The sequence below is a fragment of the Urtica dioica genome, chromosome 8 (assembly GCF_054948205.1).
Source record: "Urtica dioica subsp. dioica isolate 48M chromosome 8, U.dioica_male_clone48M_v1_H2, whole genome shotgun sequence".
NCBI classification, from domain to species: domain Eukaryota; kingdom Viridiplantae; phylum Streptophyta; class Magnoliopsida; order Rosales; family Urticaceae; genus Urtica; species Urtica dioica.
In genome coordinates this window covers 8,253,488-8,279,070 of record NC_142763.1, presented here as the reverse complement: position 1 = coordinate 8,279,070, position 25,583 = coordinate 8,253,488, and the positions used below count along the sequence as shown (strand labels likewise).

General features: G+C 40.8%; 3 protein-coding genes across 3 annotated transcripts; 1 reads left to right on the top strand and 2 right to left on the bottom strand.

Annotated features, from left to right (window-relative positions):
- Positions 1 to 6,088: 6,088 nt before the first annotated feature.
- On the bottom strand, positions 6,089 to 7,681 carry MEE14 (maternal effect embryo arrest 14). Its single transcript, XM_089621793.1, has 3 exons — positions 7,336 to 7,681; positions 7,156 to 7,232; positions 6,089 to 6,445 (listed from the first exon to the last, which is right to left on the bottom strand). The coding sequence occupies exons 1-3, from the start codon at positions 7,550 to 7,552 to the stop codon at positions 6,131 to 6,133; spliced, it is 609 nt and encodes a 202-aa protein (XP_089477919.1). The 5' UTR covers positions 7,553 to 7,681; the 3' UTR covers positions 6,089 to 6,130.
- A 410-nt stretch (positions 7,682 to 8,091) lies between these two features.
- LOC149387815 (uncharacterized) lies at positions 8,092 to 13,772 on the bottom strand. Its single transcript, XM_089622254.1, has 3 exons — positions 12,475 to 13,772; positions 12,051 to 12,241; positions 8,092 to 11,921 (listed from the first exon to the last, which is right to left on the bottom strand). The coding sequence occupies exons 1-3, from the start codon at positions 13,770 to 13,772 to the stop codon at positions 8,092 to 8,094; spliced, it is 5,319 nt and encodes a 1,772-aa protein (XP_089478380.1).
- A 3,695-nt stretch (positions 13,773 to 17,467) lies between these two features.
- Positions 17,468 to 25,091, top strand: LOC149387814 (phox domain-containing protein). Its single transcript, XM_089623145.1, has 15 exons — positions 17,468 to 17,889; positions 18,319 to 18,721; positions 18,815 to 18,992; positions 19,082 to 19,221; positions 19,491 to 20,322; positions 20,545 to 20,645; positions 21,308 to 21,452; positions 21,531 to 21,599; positions 21,814 to 21,859; positions 22,219 to 22,679; positions 23,184 to 23,263; positions 23,850 to 23,985; positions 24,178 to 24,367; positions 24,525 to 24,607; positions 24,701 to 25,091. Exons 1-15 carry the CDS (start codon positions 17,799 to 17,801, stop codon positions 24,824 to 24,826), a joined length of 3,081 nt encoding a protein of 1,026 aa, XP_089479271.1. The 5' UTR covers positions 17,468 to 17,798; the 3' UTR covers positions 24,827 to 25,091.
- The last annotated feature ends 492 nt before the right edge of the window (positions 25,092 to 25,583 follow it).

The following is a 25,583-nucleotide window of genomic DNA, read 5'->3' as shown; positions in this document are numbered from 1 at the left end:
ATGTAATATTTATTCCAGATAATCTTGCGGAAAATGATGAATCAAGAACTATGAATCTGTTTCGGAGAGAAAGAGAAATCCTCTTTCTTGTGTATTTTCATTGAATGTAAAGTTGTTTGTACAATTGGTATAAATACAGAGTATCAACATAACGGCCTAACTGACTCAGTGACGTCAGCTACGTAACTGATTCGTCTGACGTGGCATCCTTAGTATCAGTTACTCTATTACCCCCCCCCCCCCCCCCCCCGCAAATTGTACGGAGCTTCAGCGACATGCAATTTGTCCTTGAGACGCAAGAAGCGAGTCACCGAGAGATTCTTTGTGAGGAGGTCTGCTGTTTGATCAGCTGTAGGCACATACCGGATATCCAGCTTGCGACGAAGCACCATGTCTCGGACGAAGTGGAGGTCAATCTCTACATGTTTGGTGCGCGCGTGGAACACTGGATTCGCAGCCATCGCCGAGGCTCCCAGATTATCACACCAGATAACCGGAGTGCGATGCACTGGTACATGAAGTTCCCGTAGTAACGAGCGAAGCCAGGCCAATTCAGCTGACACATGGGCCAAGGCTCGATACTCTGCCTCAGTACTCGAGCGAGCCACCACATTCTGTTTGCGTGAGCTCCAAGACACCAAGCAGTCCGCCAGGAAAACACAGTAGGCACTAGTGGATCGACGGTCATTGGGGTTGCTGGCCCAGTCAGCATCGGCAAAGCTCGTGAGGGCAAGAGACTTCGACGGTCTGAAGGAGAGACCATGAGAGACTGTACCTTTTAGATATCGTAGGACACGCTTACACGCAAGCCAGTGAGATGATGTTGGAGCGGCAAGAAATTGACTCAATTTGTTGACCATATACGCTATGTCCGGCCGAGTGAGTGTGAGGTATTGGAGAGCACCAACTGTACTCCTATAGACGAACGGATCAGGTAGAGGCTCACCCATGCCCTTAGACAGAACTTCACCATGAGCCGCTGGACTAGGAAGAGGTTTGACACCTTCCATGTTTAGCTTGCGAAGCAAGTCAGCCACATACTTTGACTGACTGAGGTATAGTCCAGAGGTGTCCCTTACTGCTTCAATTCCAAGAAAATAATGAAGAGAACCAAGCTGTTTCAGAGCAAACTGAGCATGTAGATCTTGGACTAGCTTGGCAATTGCTCTCGAATCATTACCAGTGACAAGGATATCGTCCACGTAGACTAGGAGGAGTATATACACCTTGGCACTGATAAACATGAAGAGAGATATATCAGCTTTAGACTCTGAGAACCCCCAGTTGAGAAGAGCTAGTCGTAGGCGATCGAACCACGCCCTAGGCGCTTGTTTTAAGCCATAGATGGCCTTATGCAATTTGCACACATGTGTGGGCCTTGATTTATCTGTGAACCCATGAGGTTGAGCCATATACATATCTTCTGTTAGTACTCCATTCAGGAACGCGTTGTTGACATCTAACTGCTTATCATCCCAGCCTCTAAACACAGCAAGAGTTAACACTAACCGAATGGTACAGGGCTTGACCACTGGACTGTAAGTCTCAGAAAAATCAACCCCCGGGGTTTGAGAAAACCCTTTTGCAACTAAGCGCGCCTTGTACCTCTGAATTGCACCATTTGGCATATATTTGACTTTAAACACCCATTTGTTGCCAATTACATTCTGAGACTCTGGAGCTGGAACCAGAGACCAGGTATTATTTTTATAAAGTGCACCCAGCTCAGCTTCCATAGCCTGTGTCCACTTCTCATCAGCAAGCGCTTGAGCCACTGTGTCAGGCTCACATGGTCCTGGTTGAACTGTCAGAGGATGTCGTGACACTGTCAGAACCTTAGGCTTGAAGATTCTTGACTTGGAACGGGTGTGCATGTACGTTGGTGCTGCTGAAGGTGATGAACCACTTGCAGGGATGTCCACCAGCGTGTCTAAAGCAGACGTGTGGTCAGCAGAGATGACCTCAGTTGGGACCACTTGAGGGGCTAGACATGGGTCAGTGATAACTGGTGTCTGGGATTGAGCTGGGACAGGTATATCAGCAGGACTAGGGAAGGTTGGGACCACTGATGGCTGGTTCAGTTCAGGTATTGGTTGACACGACATATTTGGGCTGTGTGAATTTTTGTCTAGGTTTAAGAGAGGAGTGAAGTGCATAGTTGGTAGAACAATAGGGTTTGAGTCATCTAGAGAATGTGTTTGACCAGGGAAAAGCTCAGAATAAGGAAATTCATGTTCATTGAATATTGCATTTCTGGTAACATAGACTCGACCAGACCTATGAAGACACTTGTATCCCTTGTGCAGAGCACTATACCCTAAGAAAAGACATTACTCTGACCAAAACTCAACTTTGTGGGTATTATATGGTCTTAGGTGAGGGTAAACACTGCAACCAAAGACTTTTAGAAATTTATAATCAGGTATTCTATTGAACATTTTCTGGAAAGGACTAACCATGTCTAGTACTGGGGTTGGCATTGTGTTGATGGTGAAGACTACAGTTGAGAATGCGTCCCACCAGAGGTCAAGTGGTAACCGTGCTTGGGCTAGCATGGACAAGCCTAGCTCAACAATATGTCGATGCTTCCTCTCAGCTCTCCCATTCTGAGTGTGTACATGCGGACAAGGATGTCTCAACGCAATGCCTTGTTCAGCAAGAAATGGAGCAAACGGTCTGTACTATCCTCCCCAATCACATTGGATCGTGCAAATCTTCTCTTTCAAAGACTTTTCCACAAACTTCTTGAAGCTCTTGAACACACCAAGCACTTCTGACTTTGCCTTGAGTGGATACGCCCATGTGAAGCGTGTGAAGTCATCAATAAAGTGGACATAGTACCTGTGGCCTTGACTAGACAAAACCGGGGCTGGTCCCCAAACATCAGTGTGCAATAATTGTAAGACTCTTGTTGATCTTGACTGAGACAAAGGTGATGGTAACACATGACTTTTACCAAGTTGACAAGCAGAGCAAAAATCTGTTGCACTCTTCTTATTGAACTTGATATTACATTTATTCAGTACATTATGTAATACAGTCTCAGACACATGACCAAGTCTTTTATGCCATATATTCCACTGATCAGACTTGCAAGTGGTGAAGCACACAGGTGTTGACATATTCTGAGTATTGCCAACTACAGAGCTGTCATTGACTTGTTGAGGAGCGCCATAGTAGACTTGAGACGAACTGGTATAAGAGGGATTGACGACTGAGAAACTGAGAGGAGTAATTGAGCCACTTTTGCCAGATTTTGAACTGTTGAGCAGGTACAGCCCATTCTCAATTGTTCCGTGAAGAAGAACCTTCCCTGTCATCTTGTCCTTAACAAAACAACAATCCGAGTGAAACTCAACGAAAACATCATTATCAGAAGTCAATTGAGAAATACTCACTAAGCTCTTCTTAATATCTGGCACTCTGAGTATATTTTTCAACATTACTACTTTTTTATTTCTCATACTATCACTATCTGAAGGCAATTTTGTCTGTCCTACATGAGTAATGTTCAAGAAATTACCATTCCCAACCATGAGTTTTTCCTTTCCCTTGTAGTTGTTGCTGACTTGTAGATTCTCCATCTCAGCCGTGGCGTGATTTGTTGCACCGGAATCAACGTACCAGGATGGATCATAGACTGTCTGAGGCCCTGCGAAGAACGCTGACACGTCTTTTGTTTCCTTTTGGTTTCCTGACTGCACTGGTTGTGCTTGCTGTGCCGGCGACGACTGGTAAGACTCATCTAGCCTGTACCAACACGACGTGGCTATGTGTCCCTGCTTGTTGCAGATCTGACAGGTCGGTCTTGAGTTGTTTGATCCGCGTGCACCGGTTGAGCGTCCTCGTCCCCCTCGTCCACGGCCGCGTCCTCGACCACGAGTGTCGATGTAGTTCACCATCGACGAATGAACTTGATTGTCCATAGTGCTCGCTAGATGTTCGATTCTAGTCTCCTGAGAGAGTGCCATGGCTAGGACTTCTTGGACTGAGACTTCCACACCTGTCGATTCTTGCCCTTGCATTTTATTGCTAACCATAGCTACAAGGATATCATACTCCGATGGCAGTCCCATCAAGATTGCCAAGATTAGCTCATCCTCAGTAATTTCACAGCCAGCAAGGAACAACGAGTCTGCTATGCTTTCCATCTTTGCAAAGAAATCAGAGATCGTGAGCGAACCTTTCTTCGTAGTCTGCAGCTGAAGCTTGAGAGGCATAACCCTAGCTTTGGATCTGACAGCGAACAGAGCTTCCAAGGCCTTCCATAGATCTCGCGATGTGCGGATCCGAGTGACTGATAGGAGAATCGTGGTGGTGAGAGACGTCAAGATCCAGCTGAGGAGAAGCTGATCCTCACGCAACCAGGTAGTGTATTCTGGATTTGAGACTAGGCTCTTGAGACCTAGGTCATTGACAGCTTCAATGAGCTGAGGCGGAGGAGATTTGGTTCCATCGATGAACTCAAGCAAATTGTGGCCGATGATCGCCGGTAGTACCTGAGACCTCCAAATCGAGTAATTTTCTCGATCGAGCTTCACTGAGACCGCCGTGGTGAGCGTGGTAGCAAACCGAGAATTTGTCACCAGTCTCGCATCGGAGTTGGCTTGAGAGTATGACGGAGAAGAAAAATTTTCACTCGCCATTTTTTGCTGCTCTGATACCAAGATAATCTTGCAGAAAATGATGAATCAAGAACTATGAATCTGTTTGGGAGAGAAAGAGAAATCCTCTTTCTTGTGTATTTTCATTGAATGTAAAGTTGTTTGTACAATTGGTATAAATACATAGTATCAACATAACGGCCTAACTGACTCAGTGACGTCAGCTACGTAACTGATTCGTCTGACGTGGCATCCTCAGTATCAGTTACTCTATTAATTCCAAAATGTTCTTTGTAAATATTACTGATACATTGAATCAAAAGGTATATGTTGCACATGTGTTGGAATTTCTTGATGTTTGATGTTCTTACTATTTATTTGCGTAGGTCTTTCATAATTGTTTTTCTATATATATTCATCGGGTTTGTTATGTGTTTGGATCCTTGCTCTTTATTGTAAAGAATGAAGGTTAAATACACGGTTTAATCGTGTGAAAAGGAAAAATAAGGCTCAATATATAATAACATAATTAAAGATTACAATTTAATTACTTTCTTTAATAAAGTAATTGTGGCAAAAATACTCAATGTTTGGTCAAAATACAACTTATATACTCAATTTTATTTTTCTTTGGCTAAAATACAATATTTTACGTTATAGTGGGTCTATTATTACTCGGATCGTTAAGTTCAAACATAAATTTTAACGGCAAAATATTTATCTGTAACTAAATTTGAAACTTTGAATATTTTTGTAAAAAAATGAATATAAATAATGTTTTGTCTAAACATAGCGCATTTTTGTCACTATTTCCCCTTTTTTAATCAACAAAACAGTAGATTAATCCATTATCTTCAAGGTCCAACCAAGAAGTAGGAGAAGAGAAAGGTACTATTGCTAGTTCAATAAAAATAGATAGTAGAATCCCATTATAGAAGCTATCTTGGACTATTCCTTCAAAATCGAATTGAAAAATAGACGGTCATGATGAGTAGCTAGCAAAGCCATGCATTTGCAAACATGATTTGTGAGTCCCTATCATTTACTCTTCAATTAAATTACTATATTCTACAATGTGTGAATAAAATAAAGATAAAAATGTATGATTGCATAGAGATCGATAATGTAGTTCCTTTAGACGACGTACCTAATATTTACCATATATTTTCAAATTAAAGGCAATTAATGTCGATTTCTCTTCACACAGGGGAGAGTGAAGTACGTAAGATTGCTTGCAATTTTTTTTTCTTTCCATTTTTTACAAGCTAATGATTTCTTTCGCAAATTGGATTGAAAATTGAAGTCATCAATATAACATAAACCAAAGCACAACATCCCAAAACTCAGACTAGCTAGTGATATACAGCAAAACTCTCACTTAGAGGGAAAAAAAAAAATCCATCTTTATTACTACGCAATCTCCAGTACTATATCATTTATACACATAATATACACAAACAAAATTGCTCAAACTAATATTCTTCACCCAAAAACCTCACAAAACACATTGTCACTTTTCTTGCTTTTCAATCGGTTTCGTGGTCGGGGATCGGGGAGAACCAGGCGGGGAATTTACCTCTTCTTCTGAGCAGCCTGGTGAAGGGCGAATCGGGCATTTTGGCGCCCTCTTCCTCGTCCACCTCAGCCTGAGACTTTGGCAGCCCGTCGGGCACGTGGCCCGCCACTTGGCCCGACCCGCCCACTTGGCCCGACCCGCCGTGCTCTGCCTCATCTTTGTTCCCTTTGTAAAACTCCGCCACTCCGTGAACGAACCCGATCAGCGTCTTCACTCCGCCGGCTTGCAGTATCAGCTTCTCCACCTCCGCTCTCGGCGCTTCTTTCTGAAAAAATTATCATATTAGATTATTATGCATTGATTTTTTTTTCCTTTTATTTCATTTACCCGATAAACAAACTCGAATTCTGAATCTTTTGTTTCATTTTTGCGTCTTCGTTTCCGTCTCTCCGATTAAATTATGAAATTATGATACGTACGTCTATAAGTATCTTTTTTTAATTAGAGGTACATAAGAAATATTTTGAGATATAAACTTTTTTTGAAAAAATTTGGAGAGATTGAAAAATTAACAAGGGAATCCTGACACTTTTTTTTTTTTTTTTGCTAAAAGGTCATTTTACAAGCTGCTCAATTTTTTTATTATTTTTGGTAAATCCACTTTTATAAATCCCTATAGATCGAAACAGTCTCTTTCTGAACGATTGTTAATTTTTAGTAGATTTCTTATTATGCTCTGAAAGCTGGGATTTTTATTTTTTTTATTTATTTCATTCAAGTTTCAACAATATGAATATTCACGTAGATCTATGTTACTATTTTAGTAAGATTCTTGTCAAATTATCGTCGAATCATATTAATAAGCATTGTCATGGTACCAAATTACGAAGAAATTTTTTACAATAAAGAAAAACAGAGATCTAACCAGACAACTAATATTTTTACAACAATAATGAATCAATAAAAAATTAAGTTTAGCTTAAATTCATTTCTCTTGGAGACTTCACAAAAGCTCTTGTATATTCACAAACTCACCTCCAAATCTTTCAGCTCAAAATACGCACTCCAACAACTACTAGATTCGTCTCCTTCTTCGAGCGTCGAACAGTAATCTAAACACCAGAAAAAAAAAAAAAAAAAGGCAAACAAATTAACAAACAAATAAAAAAATTGAACCTGGATTACAAAACATTTTGAAGCACTCTGGAAATCTACCAGAGAGTTCGCTCTCTGATTTCTCGATCAAAGGCGGGTCTTTGATGACCCTGTCGAATTTCGTTCGGCTAAAAGGCTCAAGCTTGGGAATATAAGCATGGTTTCTCGAAGAAGAACAACACACGGTTGAACCGAATCGAGTTCGAAGAAGATAATCTTTGGGTTCAAGAATCAACGGAGACTGTGAGCTAGGTTGAAACAGGGTCGTCTTAATCATCGCGTTCAAAAACACCTCTAAAATCCGAAAGGAATACAAAAATCTAATCTCGAACTGTGAAAAATTCTGATAACTGATAAATTCTAATGACGGTATTTATTATTATATAGTAACTGAATCGACTGGATAAGGATCGATTGGATATTTTTAATTTGTTATTTTTTTCATTTCCGTTTTTAGATATTTATAATAAAGTTCTTCTTGCGTGCTGAATTGAAGCTACAAGCCATGTAGTATTGACCGTTGATTAAGTTTTTTGGAGTTGATGAGAGCCGTTGGATGCGATCCGAGTTGGAAAGTTGGGGCTTTTTAGTAAAGTGTGTGTGAGTCTCGGGATTGAGATGGCTAGAAGTGGATTACGTTTGTGCCCACCGGTCTTTGAAATTCAGTGGGCATAAATTTATATAAGAGGACTGATATTTAACATCAGTCATAACGCGGCGATGACAAATCGGTGAAATTGATAATCGTATTGGATTATTAATTCATTAATCAATGATCCGATTTCTTTTTTTTTTTTGAAGGAAAGTCGCTGTGACTTAATTCATTGAAGGCTTATCAGCCAGAATAGTTTCCCACAAGAAGGGAGGTGCAAAATCAAGCCACATGGAATGGCCATTGAAGTTCAAGGCATGTTTGGCTAAGAGATGGGCTGCCAAATTACATGTTCTAGGAATATGAACAACAGAAAATGAACTAAAGATGGAGGCCATATCAGTAATGTCGCCGAGGACTCGGCCGACCTCGGTCGTCGGCAGGGGGACGGAGCGAAGAAGCTTCGGGAGTGTCTCGCAGTCAGTCTGAACCAGCAAGTCCGAGATCCCGAGGGAGAGGGCTGTGTGGACGCCGTGCTTGATGGCAAGAGCTTCCGCTAGAGTGGGGTTGAAACCAGCGTTGCTCGGGGCGATGAAGGAGGCTCGAACAGTCCCGTCGGAGGTGCGCAGGATACCGCCGAGGCCACTACGTCTTCCGTCGGAGGAGAAGGCGGCATCGGTGGACAGCGCCGTGATGTTTGGGCTCGGAGGGGGCCATCGGGTAATCCGGGGCTGACGGGGAGTCAGTTTCGGGGGGCATGAGTTCGCGCCCTCGCGATATTCTTCGAGGAGGCTGAGACTGTAGTTGATGCTATCCTCCGGCGAGCTGGTTCTCTTGTCATGAGCTGCTGCATTTCGGCGGTTCCAGGATGTCCAAGCCAACATAACAAACAAATCAAAGTCTTCGCTGCGGAGGAGGTCTTTGATTCTGGCCATGAACGCAATGATGTCCCCATGGTAACTAGTCTTGATTAGCTGCCACCATCTCGTAGATTTCCAAAGTGGTTTACTCGCTGGGCAAGCCCATAAGGCATGAAAGGAGGTCTCAATATCACATCCGCAGCGGAAACACCTCGGGTCAATTTGCATACCCTGGGCTGCAAGATTTCGGCGTGTAGGGATCCAGTTACGACAAGTCCTCCAAATAAAAGAGCGCACCTTAGGAGGAACACGAAGCTGCCAAAGAGAACTCCACCAACGTCTTGTAGAGAGAGTTGATGAAGCTTCCGCTGCTTGTTGGGAGTCCGCGACCACCCAATAGCCGCTCTTGGCAGTGTATTCACCGTCTTTCGTGTGGTGCCAGCAAAGGGTGTCCGGGGCTGAGGCAGAGGTGCCGGGGAGGCGAAGAATAGCTTCCACATCATCATCGCAGAAGAGGGAGCGAAGAAGAGGTACGTTCCATTCACCGGAGGGGAGGGCGAGCGTCGCTACCGGAGTGTCCGGCGGGGGAGTGCTGCCACGCCGGATCCGGAAGTTTCCCGCTCTGGGAAGCCAGCGATCTCGGTATACGTCCACAGCAAGACCATTTCCAATCCTCCACCGGGAGCCTAGGTCAATGATTTCCTTACCCCAAATAATCCCTCTCCAAAGACCGGAGTCGTGGCGGGTGTTCGAGGCTTCAAGGAAAGTGGAGTTGGGGAAGTAGCTTGCTTTTAGAACACGGGAAGCAAGTGAGGACGGGTTTCGAAGAATTCTCCAACCGGTCTTGGCGAGGAGGGATTTATTTGTCCATTCCAAATTCCGAAAGCCAAGACCTCCGCAAGATTTCCGGGCGTAAATTTTGTCCCAACGTCCCCAATGAGTACGTCTCTTCTCTTCATCGGTGCCCCACCAAAAGTTGGCCGAGAGCTTGTGGAGATCGGTGATTAGGCCTTTCGGTAATTTGAAGCAATGCATCACGTAGCTTGGGAGGGCTTGAATTATAGCCTTGATAATAATTTCTTTCCCGGCCGCGGAGAAAAAATTGCCTTTCCATCCTTTGACTTTATTCCACACGCGTTCCCGAATAAAGCTAAAAACTTCGGCCTTACTACGCCCGTACGAGAGTGGGAGCCCAAGGTATTTGTCGTGGCCCTCCGTGATGTTCACTCCAATAGCTCTAGCCACCTCGATGCCGCGGTTTGTTTTCACGGTTTTCCCAAAGCTAATCGCGGACTTTTCATAGTTGACAAGTTGACCGGAGGCCCGTGCGTAGCTATCAAGACAAACTCGGACTTCCCGCCCTTCTTCTTTCGTGGCCCGGAAAAATATCAAGCTATCATCCGCAAAGAAAAGATGGGAGACTTGGAGGCCGTGATACCCGAAACTGAGGCCTTGAATGGTGCCCATCGTCTCGGCGCGACGGAGTAACGCGGAGAGTCCTTCGGAGCAAAGGAGGAAAAGGAACGGGGAGAGAGGATCTCCTTGTCGAAGGCCACGTTGAGGTGTGATGTTTCCTTTCACTTCTCCGTTGAGGATAAAGGAGAAATGAACCGAACGCACGCACCTCATGACTAGGTCCACCCAATCCCTAGCGTAGCCGAGCCTCCTCATGACCGCCTCAAGGAAGTTCCACTCAACGCGATCAAAGGCCTTTGACATATCAAGCTTGAGACTCCCACATTTCCCGTTGCCAAATCTTCCTCTCTTCATGGTGTGGGTGCCCTCGACTCCAATGATGACGTTGTCAAAAATTTGGCGACCTCCCACGAAGGCGCTTTGGTTCTCGGAGATGACTCCCTCCATAGTGCATTTGAGGCGTGTAGTGATGCACTTGGATATAACCTTGTAGACCACATTGCAGAGACTTATGGGCCGGAAGTCTTGCATTTTCACCGGGTGCTTGGTCTTGGGAATCAAAGCTATAAGGGTCTCGTTGAGTGAGCCAATATCCTTCTTGTGGTTGAGGACTTCAAGGCAAATGTCTGTGGCGCTCTCTCCCACGATATCCCAAAACTTTTGGAAGAAAAGGCTAGAGAACCCATCTTTCCCCGGCGCCTTGTTAGGGTCGATGTCGAAGAAGGCCGCACGAACTTCGTCTCTACTAAACTCCGAGGTCAACCAGCCATTCGTCTCCTCCGAGATGGTAGAGTCTAGACATTGAGTAACACAAGCAATATCTCTCTCGGAAGGATTAGTCGACGAGAAAATATTGACAAAGTAGGACGATATAATACCTTCCACACCGATAGGGTCCTCGGTCCAGCCATTGGCCTCGTCGTAGAGTCCCTTGATGTTGTTTTTTTTTCGCCTTTGCGAGGCTTTCCGGTGAAAGAATTTCGTGTTGCGATCGCCTTCCCGGAGCCAAGCCACCCTACTCCGTTGACGCCAATAAACCTCCTCCTTAGCAAGGAGAGCGTTAAGAGCTCTCTCCTCACGCCGGATAGCCATGGAGTCGAAGGGGTTGGAGGAGTCATTCAAGCGGAGGAGCATTTGCTTGTGTTTCTCGATGTCGGAGGAGATCTCCCGGAAACGCTTCCTCCCCCATGTGGATAAGGCGGCGGCGCAGCGGGAGAGCGATGAGGTTAGCGAGGAATGCCAAAGTTGGGAGATAATGTCTTTGCACACTTCTTCGTCACACCATGCCTTTTCAAAGACAAAGCGGCGGGAGATACGGGGTTGCCGTTTCGAGGAGCCTTCCGTGGAGAGGAGGATAGGTCGGTGATCGGAAGCCCAAAGGTCGAGGTGAGTCACAGTGGCTCGAGGAAACAAGGTCCGCCATTCCTCGTTGGCCACGCAGCGGTCGAGGCGCTCAAGGGTAGTATCGCCTCCCGGATTTTCACGCCGCCAAGTGAAGGGGTCCCCAACATAACCCAGGTCCTCAAGGTGGCACTCGTCGAGGGCGTCGCGGAATGCAGCCATATGACCCGGGCACTTCCTACTGCCTCCTTTCTTCTCGCAGTCGTATAAGAGCTCGTTGAAATCACCCCCGCACACCCATGGGCCGCTGGCAAGCTTGTGAACTCGGGAGAGGAGTTCCCAAGTGAATTTCCTGAGAGACTGTTTGGGATTGCCATATATGCCCATGACACGCCAGGTAGAGCCATCCTCCTCGGTGATCGAGGCTTCTATGTGGGCTTTCGAATAAGAGCCAATACGTAATGTAATTTCATCTTTCCAAAATAAAGCTATGCCTCAACTTTTACCCTCACTCCCCACACTTAGGCAAGAACCGAACCCGAGTTTAAATCTGAGACTATCCATACGTTGCTTCGAGGATTTAGTTTCCGATAGAAAGACGAAGTCGGGACTGTACCGCTGAATGTGGTTGAGGAGGGCGTTTGTCGTCTCTGGGCTGCCAAGCCCAAAGACGTTCCAAAATAAGCCGATCATTGCGACCGGTCGCCCCGGGTCATGGGGGGCGCCGATAAGGTAGTCTGTGATGGTACGGCCAAATCTGCAGCAGGAGAAATAGCCGAAACCGAAGGTGAAGCCACTGTAGGAGGGTCGGAGGCGTCATTCCGAGTCTGGGGGGTGGAGGGCGAGGCGGTGCGGCGTCGCTTCCGGAGGGAAAGCTGGAGATGTCAGGGGCTTGCTTGAGTTTGCTTAACACCAGAATTTTGTTTCTTCAAAATTGTTGGGGATGGGATGGCGCCAGTGAAAGAGCGCTGTAGGGCCTCAGAGACGAACTTGACTTCAGATTGGTTGGGCCGGTCTTGGTTCAGTCCAGCTCGTGGGCCGCTCAGAGGGGTAAGTGGGTGCGAAGGGCTTGGCACAGAAATGGGAAGAGTTGGGCCTGGGTTTGAGTTTTGAGGCCCAAGTGGGGGAACAGATGCTGACGTGTAACCCAAGGAGCTGTTTTCCTCTGCACAAGGATAAGAAGGTTGAGGTTCGACCAAATAGGAATTAGGGTTTTTCTCTTTCCCTTTTGGCTGGGGTTGAGCAGGAGCCTTATTCCTTGAAGAGGAAATCGGGGTACAGGGCCTTTCCTCGACTGCGGGAATCAGAGGCCTCGACGGGGACCTAGCAGGCTGGGTTGTGGCGCGCTGCTCAAGGTGTCCTTGCTCTGCAACCTCCTCAACTCGCGTGTGATTCACGCGATTTCCTTGGCCAGGTCGTCCTGTAGGTAGGCCTTCCTCCGGTGTTGGTGTTTCTCGCCGGCCGAGAGTTCTGCCGCCGTTGGAGAAGCACGTGTCGGTCGGGGAGGACACTAAGAGCCAGTCTCCATACATGGGAACCCGTTCAAAGCCATCTTTCTCGATCAGAACATCAGCGGAGCGAGAGCAATCGTTCTGGTTGTGACCGAGGACACCGCAGCGAAAGCAAAAAAAACCAAGGCCCTCGTATTTTGCCTGGACCCAGGAGAATTTTGAGTTCCCTCTGTCAAGAAAAAAACCAGCTTTAAGAGGTCTTCTTATTGGAACTGAGACCTTGAAGCGGACCGAGTGTCGGAATCGACCCCCTCTATTCACTTTGCATTCCTGGACTTCACCGAAGGAGGATGCGATACGGCGGAGACAGTGCTCGTGGATCATCTCCGGGGGAAGACCGGATAGGCGAATCCAGTAAGAGCAGTACCGAAACTTGACTTCGTCTAAGGTGAGGTTTTCGGGCCATGGTTGGATGAGAAATTGTGCCCCCTTGACTGTCCATGGGCCGCGTTTTAGAATATCGTCGAGATCCTCTCTCTGCTTGAACTGTAGCCTAAAGAGATTAGGCCGAATCTCAGAGATTGTCCACGAGTTGGTAGTTTTCCAGGCTCGGTTCAAGACAGCAGAGATGGTGCCTCTTCCACACGGTTTCCAGGCGACGATCTTCCCTAAGAGGACATTATCAGAGCCTTTTGCCGTCGACTGGTCAGGAGGTCTGCCAATGTTTAGTTCAGATGCCAGTAGGGTAGAGGTTTGGGCCACTACTTCCTCCATCTCAGCATCGTCATCGTCGTCGTCTTCGAAAGGGTTGCAAGAACGGAGTCTTTTGGGACCCATGAAGGGCAAGGTATGAAGAACCTAAGGACCGTGATGTCCCAAGAGAGAGTCGGAGCTCGCCGCTGTTCCCGTTGACAAGTTATTTCGTAGACTTCAGAGAAAGGTCAACTGTACGGAGAGCATTTTTTACTTCAGAGAAAACTATTATATATTTTCCTTCTTATCCAATGATCCGATTTCAATATTGTCCGATTTCAAACAATATAAAATTTCATTGATTCGATTCCATTTGCACTTTTAGTTGATCCGATCCATTCGATTTGCACTTTAAAATGATCCGATCTAAAATTTTTAAACAATGGTCTAGATCGGACCGATTAAAATTTTGTCCAACAGTAAGAGCATCTTCAATGATACATTAGCTCAATTCGTCAAATCAATTTTTTAAGTTACAATTTTTTTAAGCAACATTGCTCTTTAATGGTAAGTCAATCTTCATTTTGTTGCTTAAACATTAATCATATATTTTTTTTTACATTTTATTGCATTCTCATTAGTTGAAAAATAAGTGGGATCTATGAGCTTAGTTTAGAGCCAATTTGCTCTATAGAGCTAATTTGCTCTACCAAACAAATAGCTAAAATGTGCACCAATTGTTAAGCTAATAGCTTAAACTTTTCATAATTGCTAACAAGTCTTTTTTTTTTTTTTGCACCATTAAAGATGCTCTAACTATATACGATATATATTACTAACTAATATATATATATATATATATATATATATATATATATATATATATATATATACACATATGTGTGCACGTGCGTGCGTGCATGTATTTGTGTGTTTTCATTCGCCATAAGGATAATTGTTCAATTGTTTGACAATATGTGGACTCTTAAATAATTTCGAGCATTCGATCGGAAAATATAATTTATTTCATACGAGCAAAAATTGCAGTTAACACCAAAACAAAAAAAAATTAGGTCACAACAATGAAAATTTCGCTTAACAAAAGAAATGAAGTACACATAAAATAAACACAAATATTATTTTTTTTAAAACGGTCAATCGATAATCATTATTTTATAATCATTTTTTGTAAAACAATTGAAATTCATCAATTACATATAAAAAAAGTCAACATTGACTTACCGATAAATTGTCGAAATTCGCACCACAACAATAATATTGATGAAATTTGTCATTTAAAAAAATTGTGACAAGTTTATAATTTTTAAACATTGATGAGAAGTAAATTGAACCAATTTCTCAATGGAAAATTAACAAAATCTCAATTAAAAAGTTGTGGACATATATTGAAACAGGTGATAGCCAATGAATAATGCATATTTATTATTAGTATGAATTTTGTCAAACATACTATTAAAAATAAAATAAAACCTTTTTTATGATTTTTTTTTTAAATATGAATATGTAGTCTAGAGACGTCAACCAAGTGTTAATCAGGTCAATATTCCAGTTTCATGGAAGTTTCAATTTCGTGGTATTTTATATTTATCTTTTTGAAATTTCACAAATTTTCCATTAAAATTGGGTAACAAAACTAATCAATACAGAAGAATAACACATTAGTACATAGAACACCTCAAACTTAAGCCGAAGTGAAACTAACACTAAGTTCCGATGATCGTACGATTTGTGCATGTTTTCGACAAGAGGAAGATTGATGAGCACAATATGAATCGAGCACACATAAAGTTTTTTCAGAAAAACCAATGGTTGTTGATGAAAAGATCCACTAAACCTCGGTCCGATGATCATGAAGAATATGCTTATTCAGTCTGCATAGATCAAAACCTAAATGTTTCATTATTTATGTCTTCACCTCAGAGCCGAAGGCGCGAGTGACAGGCTGGCAGCGCCCACTGCCCGCACCTAGCCGCAGGGGAAGAGTGGCGGCGAATATATTTTTCTTTGAAATCTTGGAGGATATGAGATCAATATAATTTCGTGGTAATTGAAAGTAAAAATTTCAGTTAAATGTGAGGTGCGAAAATGCCATTTCCAATTCCAGTTCAGTTCTTTCCAATACTATTTAAAAAAAAATACATATGAACCATTGGATTAATATCAAACGACTCAAATGAATCTACGATCGAAAGTAGATATTTCCATTCTTTCACTTTTATATATACAAAATTTTCAGTGATTAGGAAGAAGACAAAGAATAGTAGTGCCAATTGTCCGGATTACTATTGAGAATCATAGTTAATGTGTCACCAAATCTAGGTAACAAAAATATGCCATACCGCGAGCAGTTTGATAGCGTAATCAAAATTCTATTAACTATATTGTTTTTCGTACGTTCCTATTTGAAGTGTTTTATTATTATCAGGATATCATTACTATTATTTTATGAAACTACCAATCCAATTTGTTTCTTTCTTTATTTTATTAATGGCCAGTTGTTTTGAACAAAATCATAAGCTCGTCAACCATGGCCAGGTTTTGGGCACGTTCCAAGGTGTGCATGTGATTATTATAGACACGATGCATTGATGATTTGGAAACTTTCTTTATCAAGAGACCCCTCAACACATCAATACATTATTATACATATGTGAAGTTTTACTTTGTTTTGCTTTTCTATTGATTAGATGATTAATTGTTTTGCTTTTCTATTAATGAGATGATTAATGATATTGAAGAAACAATGTTGGTTTAAAGAAAATCCTTCTTATATTTAAATACAAATAGTATGTTCCGTACGCGACGGAATAATTAATATATTTTAAATTGAAAGAATAAATATTTTAAAATATATTAAAAAAATATTTAAGTTTGAAAGAATGAATTTAAATTTGTTTGAGACATTTTTCTATTAAAAAATGTGTTATAGAATGAACAGTATTCTAAGTCTAGACAATCATTATCTACTTTATATATATACTTTTTATATATATATATATATATATATATATATAATAATAATAATGTACTATTAGCGGATTTTTCGCGTATGAATGAATAAAAATAGTGTTTTTTCTTATTAAAAAAATCGAGCATTTGGGGATTGAATGTGCTGACTTTAGAGTTTTTTAATTTAAGAGTGAACGAAAAAACCTAAAAAAAAAAAGTTTAGCTAGATAACGTATTTTATTTTTGTTAAAAAATTTGAAATAAAATGTATAACTGAATAGCATATTTCGTTTATTTAAAATTAAACGCTAATTGAGAGAAATGAATTTTTCTCTCATGAATGAGTAAAAACTATTTAATCAATTAGAAATTAACTTCATGCGTAAACTGAATTCAATGTTGTCTATTTTAAGGTTTTCTCCAACAAAAAGAAAAGTTATATTTAATAATAAAAGTAATAATGAGATAGTTTACCTTAGAATATATAATTCTATTTAAATGCTAATGTATGATTTTATGCTATCTTGATTTACAAGATGTACATGTATAAGAGATTTCTTGATTATTCTGGTTCCTAAATTGCCATTCGGATATTTTTTGTTTCCTTCCCTTAATTGCAACTTCCCTTCAATAGAAAAATAGAAATATGGCTGGCAAAACTATTGTTCATGTTTAATTGTCTTCATTGAGAAGTGGACGAAATTGCAACTTTTTTCGTATATCCGAACGCTGCTGACGTGGCAAACGTGTTATGAGTGAGAGCTGTCTGTTTTATGAGCTCGTTGAAGCCCCAAATACCGTCAAACGACACGATTCCCTCCTCGCTTTTTCCCACGTAATGTCCACTCCACTAAAGCTAAAAAATTAAAAAAAGAGGAAAGAAAAAAGAATTGAATTAAATTGCATTTGCAAATTGCAATTAAGACAAGCTCGACGAGAGAGAGAATAATCAGTAATTCTAATAATTAAAGAAAGAGAAAATAAGAAAACGAAATCCCTGTCTATTTCGCGGTGATCGACTGAACCCTAACCAGTTGTTTCTGACGAAAATTAGAAGTCTTTTTTGCGATTTCAACGTCGATGATGTTCGACGATTTTGAATTGATGCGAACTTCTATTTTTTGATAAATTCGAGGTCGGAGATTCATTCTTTTTCCGAGGATTTATTATTTTCTCTTTTGCGGCGGAGAATCATAGGCTATGGAGACAGTGAAGGATCTTATCGAGGAGGCTAAGCTTCGGACGGTTTGGTGGGCTCTGTGTATATTCGCGGTCTCATATATTCTCTCTCGTGAGTCTTTTTTTTTTCCTGTTCGGTTATTGTATTTTGGTCTTTAGAGGAGTTCGTTATTTCCTCCTTGTGGAGATTTTCTATCTTTGTTCTTAGGTTTTCGTATTTGTCTGAATTCGATGCAAGTGCTAGCATCGCCTTTTTAGAATCTTGGTTTTCTTGGCTAATTACATTTTCTTGTTTCTGAATGGAACATACTTGCTAAATGCTAATTAGTAGTTAGGTCTGTTTCGAAGGTTTTCTTATCACCACTCTAATTAGCTTTGTTTCTAGTTCAGGTTCTAATGATATCAATTTTATGAATTCCAAGCTCCGAATTGAAGATTGAGCCAAGATTTGGAAATGTTTAGGATAATATTAGTATACAATTTTGAAAATGTGGTCAATCAGTGATGTCTTGTAGTTCTAATTCGTTTATCCTTGTTTTAGATACGAGTAAATCAATGTGGATGAATCTACCCATGTCGATTCTATTGGTATGCGCTCTTCGAACTCTTTTTAAAGAGGTAGAGTTTCGTCGAAAAGTCAGGCCAGTTTCTCCGAAATCGTATCTAGCTCACTTGGAGAAGAAACAGCTTTCTGTGAATGATTCGCGCCTTAACTCTGCACCCGCTCCTCAGAAATGGAAACGAAAAGTCGATTCTCCAGTTGTGGAGGCTGCAATAGATGATTTTATAAGCCAAATTTTGAAGGACTTCGTTGTGGATTTGTGGTACGGAGAAATCACACCCGATAAGGAGTTCCCCGAGCAAATACATGCAATAATCATGGATGCTCTCGGTGAAGTGTGTGGAAGAGTTAAAGAGGTAAACCTCGTCGACTTGTTGACACGGTACGTCAATTTTGCTTTGCTAGAAGAATTCGCATGTATTTGAGAACCATACCATTGGCTCAATAACAGAGTAGATTGTGTTTAATGTTTTAGGGATGTGATTGATCTAGTTGGAGATCATTTGGACCTCTTCAGACGATACCAGGCTATCATAGGTGCTGATGTAATGGGCACATTGTCTTCGGAGGAGAGAGATGAAAGGTTAAAACACCATTTATTGGCTTCTAAGGAGCTTCATCCTGCATTGATATCACCTGAGAGTGAGTACAAGGTGTGAGTGGAGCGTTCTGATGGAGGCTTATTTTGCTTTTCGTATCCATTATATCTGTATTGTAGTTAATGCTTTGTGTTTCCATACAGGTTTTACAGCGTCTAATGGGCGGGCTGCTGACTGTGGTGCTAAGACCACGAGAAGCTCAGTGTCCCGTGATTCGATCTATTTCCAGAGAACTATTAACATGCTTGGTAATGCAACCTGTTGTAAACTTCGCAAGCCCTGGGTATGTTCTTGAATATTCATCTTAGCTAATTTTGTCTCTTGTCTTGCTTCTTAAGTCCACTCAGCTTTTGCCATAAGATGTCAGATAGGAACTATCAAAATACATAATTTTTCTGCAATTTATTTTTTTAGCAAGGCGGATACCAGGTGATGAAATTAGATGTTACAATTGACTATCCTTGTGATGTGATGCGTGGCCCCATAGTGAAGGAAATAGTCGTATTTGTCTTTCTTTTGTAACGGCTTATGAGGCGTATTTTTCTATTCCAGGTATATCAATGAGTTGATTGAATATGTTTTACTGGCTATTCAAGATGATAGCATCACGAGCCTAGGAGGTGATCAGTCAACTGTAGGGACATCAAAGGATCATGACTCGGGGTCAAGGAAAAATTCGTCCATGAATTCCGGGAAAGATATGGAATTGGCTACAACTCATAATCAGAAAGAAGTCCTTGAAGATGTTTCACAACCTCGTCCTCCTGATTGGGCACGGATGCTAGAAGCCGCCACCCAAAGAAGAACTGAAGTTCTTACTCCCGAAAATCTTGAAAACATGTGGACAAAAGGGAGGAATTATAAGAAGAAAGAGAACAAGAGTATAATAAAAAAGGCTAAGGATCCTATTGCAAAGGGTTCTAGTTCAAATAGTGCTCTCCCGCCTAAGAGGTTGGGAAAGGAAACATCGGTTGACAGATCAGAAGTTTCAACCATAAAGGAAGAGGGGCTTCCTCTTAGACTTACGTGGGGGACAAGCTCCGATACTCAGCTGAGAGATGGAACAAAAATTGCGATGCAATACTCAGAGGTTATTAACCAAGAATCATTTGATGAACGAATAGGTCCAGGTGGTGCATTAGAGGGTAGTTATAATGTGGCTTCTGGTGGAAACAAAAGCCGGCTTAAGAGATCCAACAGCACATCTGATTTGAAAATTGATTCTGGTGCAAAAAGAGCATTCACAGAAGGTGGAGGAGGGCCTATCATTTCTGAGTTCTACACTCCCAACTTTGGCAAACGCAGTGAACAATACAGTGGTAAGAGCGCTTCAGATGTAATGGTTGCAAAAGTTGAGCAACAAGCTCCCAAGCTCAAGTGCCGGGTGAGCATATTTTCACAACATATTATTATTAAATCAAAGCCGTACTATATTTGTATTTCTGGTAAGCTATGAAGTTAAAATGTACAGATGTTCAGATTTAGCTGATAAAATAGAGCCTAGGGGTACATGGTTTGATACATTATAGCCTATGGAGTCCTACCATATAACTTATTTATTTTTCTTTCTGAAACTAAGTTTCTCCTTATCTTCATATCTATACAGGTAATGGGAGCATATTTTGAAAAACTCAGTTCAAAATCTTTTGCAGTGTACTCAATAGCTGTGACAGATGCAGAAGGCCGGACATGGTTTGTGAAACGAAGGTACCTTGTTTTATTTTGCAAACATTGCTTTATGTAAACGATGGTCTGAGTAACACATCAGCTTTCTCATAACAAACAACACAACCTATATTTTTAATCACTTGAACTCTAATAGATGTCTTTAATGAAGAGAGTAGTTTAACTCCGTACTCTATTATGATACCAAAAACTATAAAAATAATTAAGTAAAAGTTAAATAGATTGTTATTGATAATGATATCGCCAAGTGAACTTAATAGAATTAATCTGTCAGGGGTGCTTGATGCCTCACAGTTGACCGTCGATGATTGATATTCCCAAGGCTTTCAGTACACTAAAGCAGTCTTCGATCTAAAATGTTTTTCATAGTAATTTTCTAGGACTTGGTGTCTGAATTGACCCCGGGATAAATTAAAAAGAAAAAGAAAAAGAAAATTAGAACACCTGTAAGTGAGATGGGATGACAGATGAGAGCTGAGAACAACATTGAGATTAGTGTTAGTGGGATTGGGAAGTACGGAAATTAGATTTTTATTTGGAAAATTAATTTTATTAGTGGCACTGGTTTGTCGGAATAAAGGATCATAGGATGAGAAGCAGAAATTGTTTCTTGGATACTTTCCTTCTGTGGTCAAATTTTCTTAGTATCATCATATCTCAGTTCTTTTTTCTCTTGGCTTCAGGTATAGAAATTTCGAGAGACTACACCGGTGTCTTAAAGAGTATCCAAACTATACATTACATTTACCCCCTAAAAGAATATTCTCATCGAGCACAGAGGATGCTTTTGTTCATCAGCGCTGCATCCAGCTTGATAAATTTTTACAAGTATGTGAATTCATTCTGCAAATAGCCTCTCCGACTATATTCTTTTTTGCTGTTTTTTTTTAATGCTAGTCTTCTCAGGATCTCTTGTCAATAGCCAATGTTGCGGAACAACACGAAGTGTGGGATTTCTTAAGTGTTTCGTCAAAGGTATCCATTTTCCATAAATGTATAATTGGGGGGTTTCAAAGTTCAACATGATTTTTTTTTCTTATTAGCGCATTTCCAATTCCTTTTTACTTTCATTTTATTTGTCAATCTACATGTCTCTTTAAGTACCAAGAGTTAATAACTGAAAATTTTAGAACTGGAAAGCTGGAAAGTTGATTTGATTTTCTAACAATTTTCTGTCTCTTTTTTGAAGAGTTATTCTTTTGGAAAATCTTCCTCGGTGATGAGAACCTTGGCAGGTACATGATTCTGCTTCATCATTTACTAGTCTTCCCAACAGTGTAATTGGCTTAAATTTGTATTAATCTGGCAGGCTCACATACTACTGAATTAAAAAAAAAAAAAATATGCTCATCTTTGCTTTTATTAGATAGTACTTATATTTACGTCCCCGGTGACATTTTAAATAGGAGCTTTCGAGTGAAAATGGAGCTTCTGTTTTTACTCCCATCAACTGAAACAGAGATATTTTTTTTTTCTACGAACTCTATCCCATGGTCATCTTACTGTTATCAGCTAACACCATTTGTACAAGATTCATTTTTCACATGCCATGTTTGAATGCCTCAATGTCAATTCTTTTTTTTTACTCTTGCAGTAAATGTGGATGATGCTGTTGATGACATCGTACGCCAGTTTAAAGGTGTTTCAGATGGCTTAATGCGTAAAGTTGTTGGCTCAACTTCCCCTTCTGATGAAGGTACATCATCAACTCTGTATCGTAACTTGTCCTTGAGCGCAGAAGCGAGCAAGTACATGTCTAGGCAAGATACCGGAGAAACCGCAAGCAGCATTACAGACAACGAAGAAGGTGATAATGATAAATCTCTCGACCTTGAAGATGTTCGATCTACAGCTCATGCAAATGGATGGCACTCAGACAATGAACTGAGCTCAAAAGATTATCCCCCTCGGGTTATTAAAAATCCAGTGAAGTTAGGTTTGGAGGACAAAGATGCGTTTTCAACAAAATCTGAAATTGGCCAAGCTGGATTCCCTGCACTGAAATTTCCAGTAACCTCTGATCAATTTGAGGATCCAATTGGAATGCCACCTGAGGTATTTCTCAGATTTTCCTTGTTCTCACCCTACATATCTTAGTTTGTTTCTATATCCGCTGTGTGAAGTGTTCACCTTATCTGTAATTCAAAGCAGCTGATGCAACCGATATGAAATGAATAAATGGATGCTGACGAGTTTATAATGTTAGTATTATTAGGCTCTATTCTAAAGTAATATATAAAAACATGCCGAATTTTTCATTACTAAGATTAGGTAGAGATACAGTTGCAGCAATTATATACATTGGAGTTTACTGTAATGGCTGATGTCAGAAGAACTAACCAGTTTGATAATTGTATCATAAGCACCTAATATTCCCTTAAGAAGTTACACATACATTGTTATGGATCCATGGTTTTCATTTCTCAAAATCTTCATCGATTCACTTATTAATTCATTATTCTGCTGAATGGAACTAAGTACTGATTTATTTACATTGAAATTATTCGAACACTTTGACTGTCTTACGTTTTCACAAGTGACAATTTACTTTTTCTGCAGTGGACTCCACCTAATGTGAGTGTACCTTTGTTGAATCTTGTGGATAAGATATTTCAGCTCAAGAGAAGAGGCTGGCTAAGGTGAGGATATATAGTCTTTAGGATTGAATAAAATAGGATCATATGATTTTCATAATAGACTCGTTCGCTTCTCAAACCCATTCCCTTTTTAGTATGGGTGGAGATGCTACCTATCTTGTCCTCAGTAGGGGATCATATCATTCAATTACATGTTTTTAACTTATACTAGTTAGTTTTATCTGGACTTCTGTTATCAACCGCTCTCACAGGTTAGTTTTATCTGGACTTCTGTTATCATATGCTCTCACAGGATTACACATTCGTTTTTATTGCTCGCCATTCTCCAGCTTCATCTCGACTTTCCTTTTGTATTTTGTGGCTTTAACCATCCACTTCCCATCTTCTTCTTTTCTATATTTATTTCGTAAGCCCATTATCTAAAGTTTTTATCAAATGTCATAATGGTATATTTCCACCTCCTTTGGGATTCAGACGAGTGTCTAATATTTTCTCCAACATTAAACCTTCAGCAGAGTTTAATCCTCCAGTTCCATTTTTGCATCCAAGATCATGACAAGCACTTTGTGAATATGCTTAATTTGCACATTTATTGGCCTTTGACTATTGTCTATTTGTGGTTCCTCAGGCGACAAGTCTTTTGGATGTCCAAACAAATATTACACTTAGTAATGGACGATGCTATTGACGATTGGTTGTTGCGGCAGATTCAATTGCTCCGTAGAGAAGAGACAATTGCTCAAGGGATTCGGTGGGTTCAAGATGTAAGTACCGAACCATAGGACTTGTGTCCTTTAATTTTTCGTTTTGTAATTATAAACAACCAGCATTTAATTATTACAAGTTTTTCTTTCACACCTTGTTCTCAAATGTGGTCCTCTGTGCATTCTTCTTTCAGCTTATCCCCATGTGATTTTATTATTTTCTTCCTAAGTATGTTTGTGTATGTCTCTCAGGTTCTGTGGCCTGATGGAATATTCTTCCTTAAAGTTGGAAATGCACAGAGCAACGATGATACGGATAGTGATCTAAAATCTTTTCAAGCTGCAAAACAATTGAGTGCTAGCAAGGTTTCTAAACCAGCATCGTTTGAGCAACAGCTTGAAGCTGCTCGACGGGCAAGTGATGTCAAGAAAATGCTTCTCGGTGAGTGTATCACCGACATACCCGATCTCTTCCCATTTTTATTCGACTCTTTATTGTGTATTTATGATCTGCATAGTGCCAGTAAACATAATGTAGCGGAGTTTTTTTTTTTGTAAATTTATTTGAGCCATCAGTCTTTCTTTTTCCTTCCCCTCAGACGGAGCTCCCACAACATTGGTGAGCTTGATCGGTCCTAAACAGTACAAGCGCTGCGCAAAAGACATTTATTACTTCACTCAGGTTTATCTCTCTGACTTGTGTTATCCATTCAAATCCATCATTTTTTTTTTTTTTTTTTTTGCGGTACATGTGTTTACATTGTAAAATTTGCAGTCTACGATCTGTGTGAAGCAACTCGGATACGCGATTCTCGAGCTGGGGCTGATCTCCGTTTTCCCTGAGTTGCGGAATCTTGTTCTGGACGTGCACGAAAAGATGCGTATTCATCAACCTGTATAGGAAGGATGGTAAATAGTATGTTTTTTTTCTTCTTTGATCTCAACCGCTTTTTGGGTCAGTAGTTGGTAATTTTTCCAGATTTGCGTGGTCCTTATTGAACTTGGCGTTTGTGCAGTTCTTTTATTATTTCGTAGATAAGCAAGAAAAATATGGTCCGGGAACATTTTGTGGAAGTCCTTCCATCATTTTTAACTGTACAAATGTAGATAAGAATTATACAGGTGTGTACAGAAGCTTCTAGTTGTATATTTCATTCCATTCATCAGATTACTCAGGGTTTTAATTACAAGAAACTTTCAACAGAAAAACCACGAGCCAAAGATTTAAATACTACGCTGATTAGACTTGCGTGTTGGAAATGGTTAAACGTCGTCCAAGATTATCTTGGGTTATCTTATGGTCTGTTGATTTTACGTGGTATTGAAGTTACACGAAAACAATTATAGAAATGAGATATACTGTCAGAGAGAAAATGTAGTTCAAATTACGGAGATACGTATATCAGTTGATATGCTATAGCGTATAGGTACAGAATCCAAAAACGACTATCATGTCAAAAATGTCGGTGGCATTGTTCTTCCGGTTAGAAGTTTTTTTATGGTTTGAAACTCTGATACTTTGATATTGGGGAAGAAGAAAAAACGAGAAAACGTAAGACGGTGTTATTTGCCTGACTTGGGAGAAAACGATACCAAGGAACACGCAATTCTACGACGAATGAAAAGAGAAGAAAAAAGAAAAAAAGATATATTACTTA

Bases quoted from the DNA above. Each gene is read 5' to 3' on its own strand.
- MEE14 (XM_089621793.1), bottom strand. From the start codon at position 7,552: ATGATTAAGACGACCCTGTTTCAACCTAGCTCACAGTCTCCGTTGATT. The intron at 7,233-7,335 runs GTAGATTTCCAG...TCTGGTGTTTAG, and splicing joins ATCAGAGAGCGAACTCTCTG to ATTACTGTTCGACGCTCGAA. The intron at 6,446-7,155 runs GTGAGTTTGTGA...TAATTTTTTCAG, and splicing joins TTGAGCTGAAAGATTTGGAG to AAAGAAGCGCCGAGAGCGGA.
- LOC149387815 (XM_089622254.1), bottom strand. From the start codon at position 13,772: ATGGGTCCCAAAAGACTCCGTTCTTGCAACCCTTTCGAAGACGACGAC. The intron at 12,242-12,474 runs GTTCGTCTCTGA...CTCCTGCTGCAG, and splicing joins CCCAACCAATCTGAAGTCAA to ATTTGGCCGTACCATCACAG. The intron at 11,922-12,050 runs GTATGGATAGTC...CTTATTCGAAAG, and splicing joins AACTAAATCCTCGAAGCAAC to CCCACATAGAAGCCTCGATC.
- LOC149387814 (XM_089623145.1), top strand. From the start codon at position 17,799: ATGGAGACAGTGAAGGATCTTATCGAGGAGGCTAAGCTTCGGACGGTT. The intron at 18,993-19,081 runs GTGTGAGTGGAG...GTTTCCATACAG, and splicing joins CACCTGAGAGTGAGTACAAG to GTTTTACAGCGTCTAATGGG. The intron at 24,608-24,700 runs GTTTATCTCTCT...TAAAATTTGCAG, and splicing joins ACATTTATTACTTCACTCAG to TCTACGATCTGTGTGAAGCA.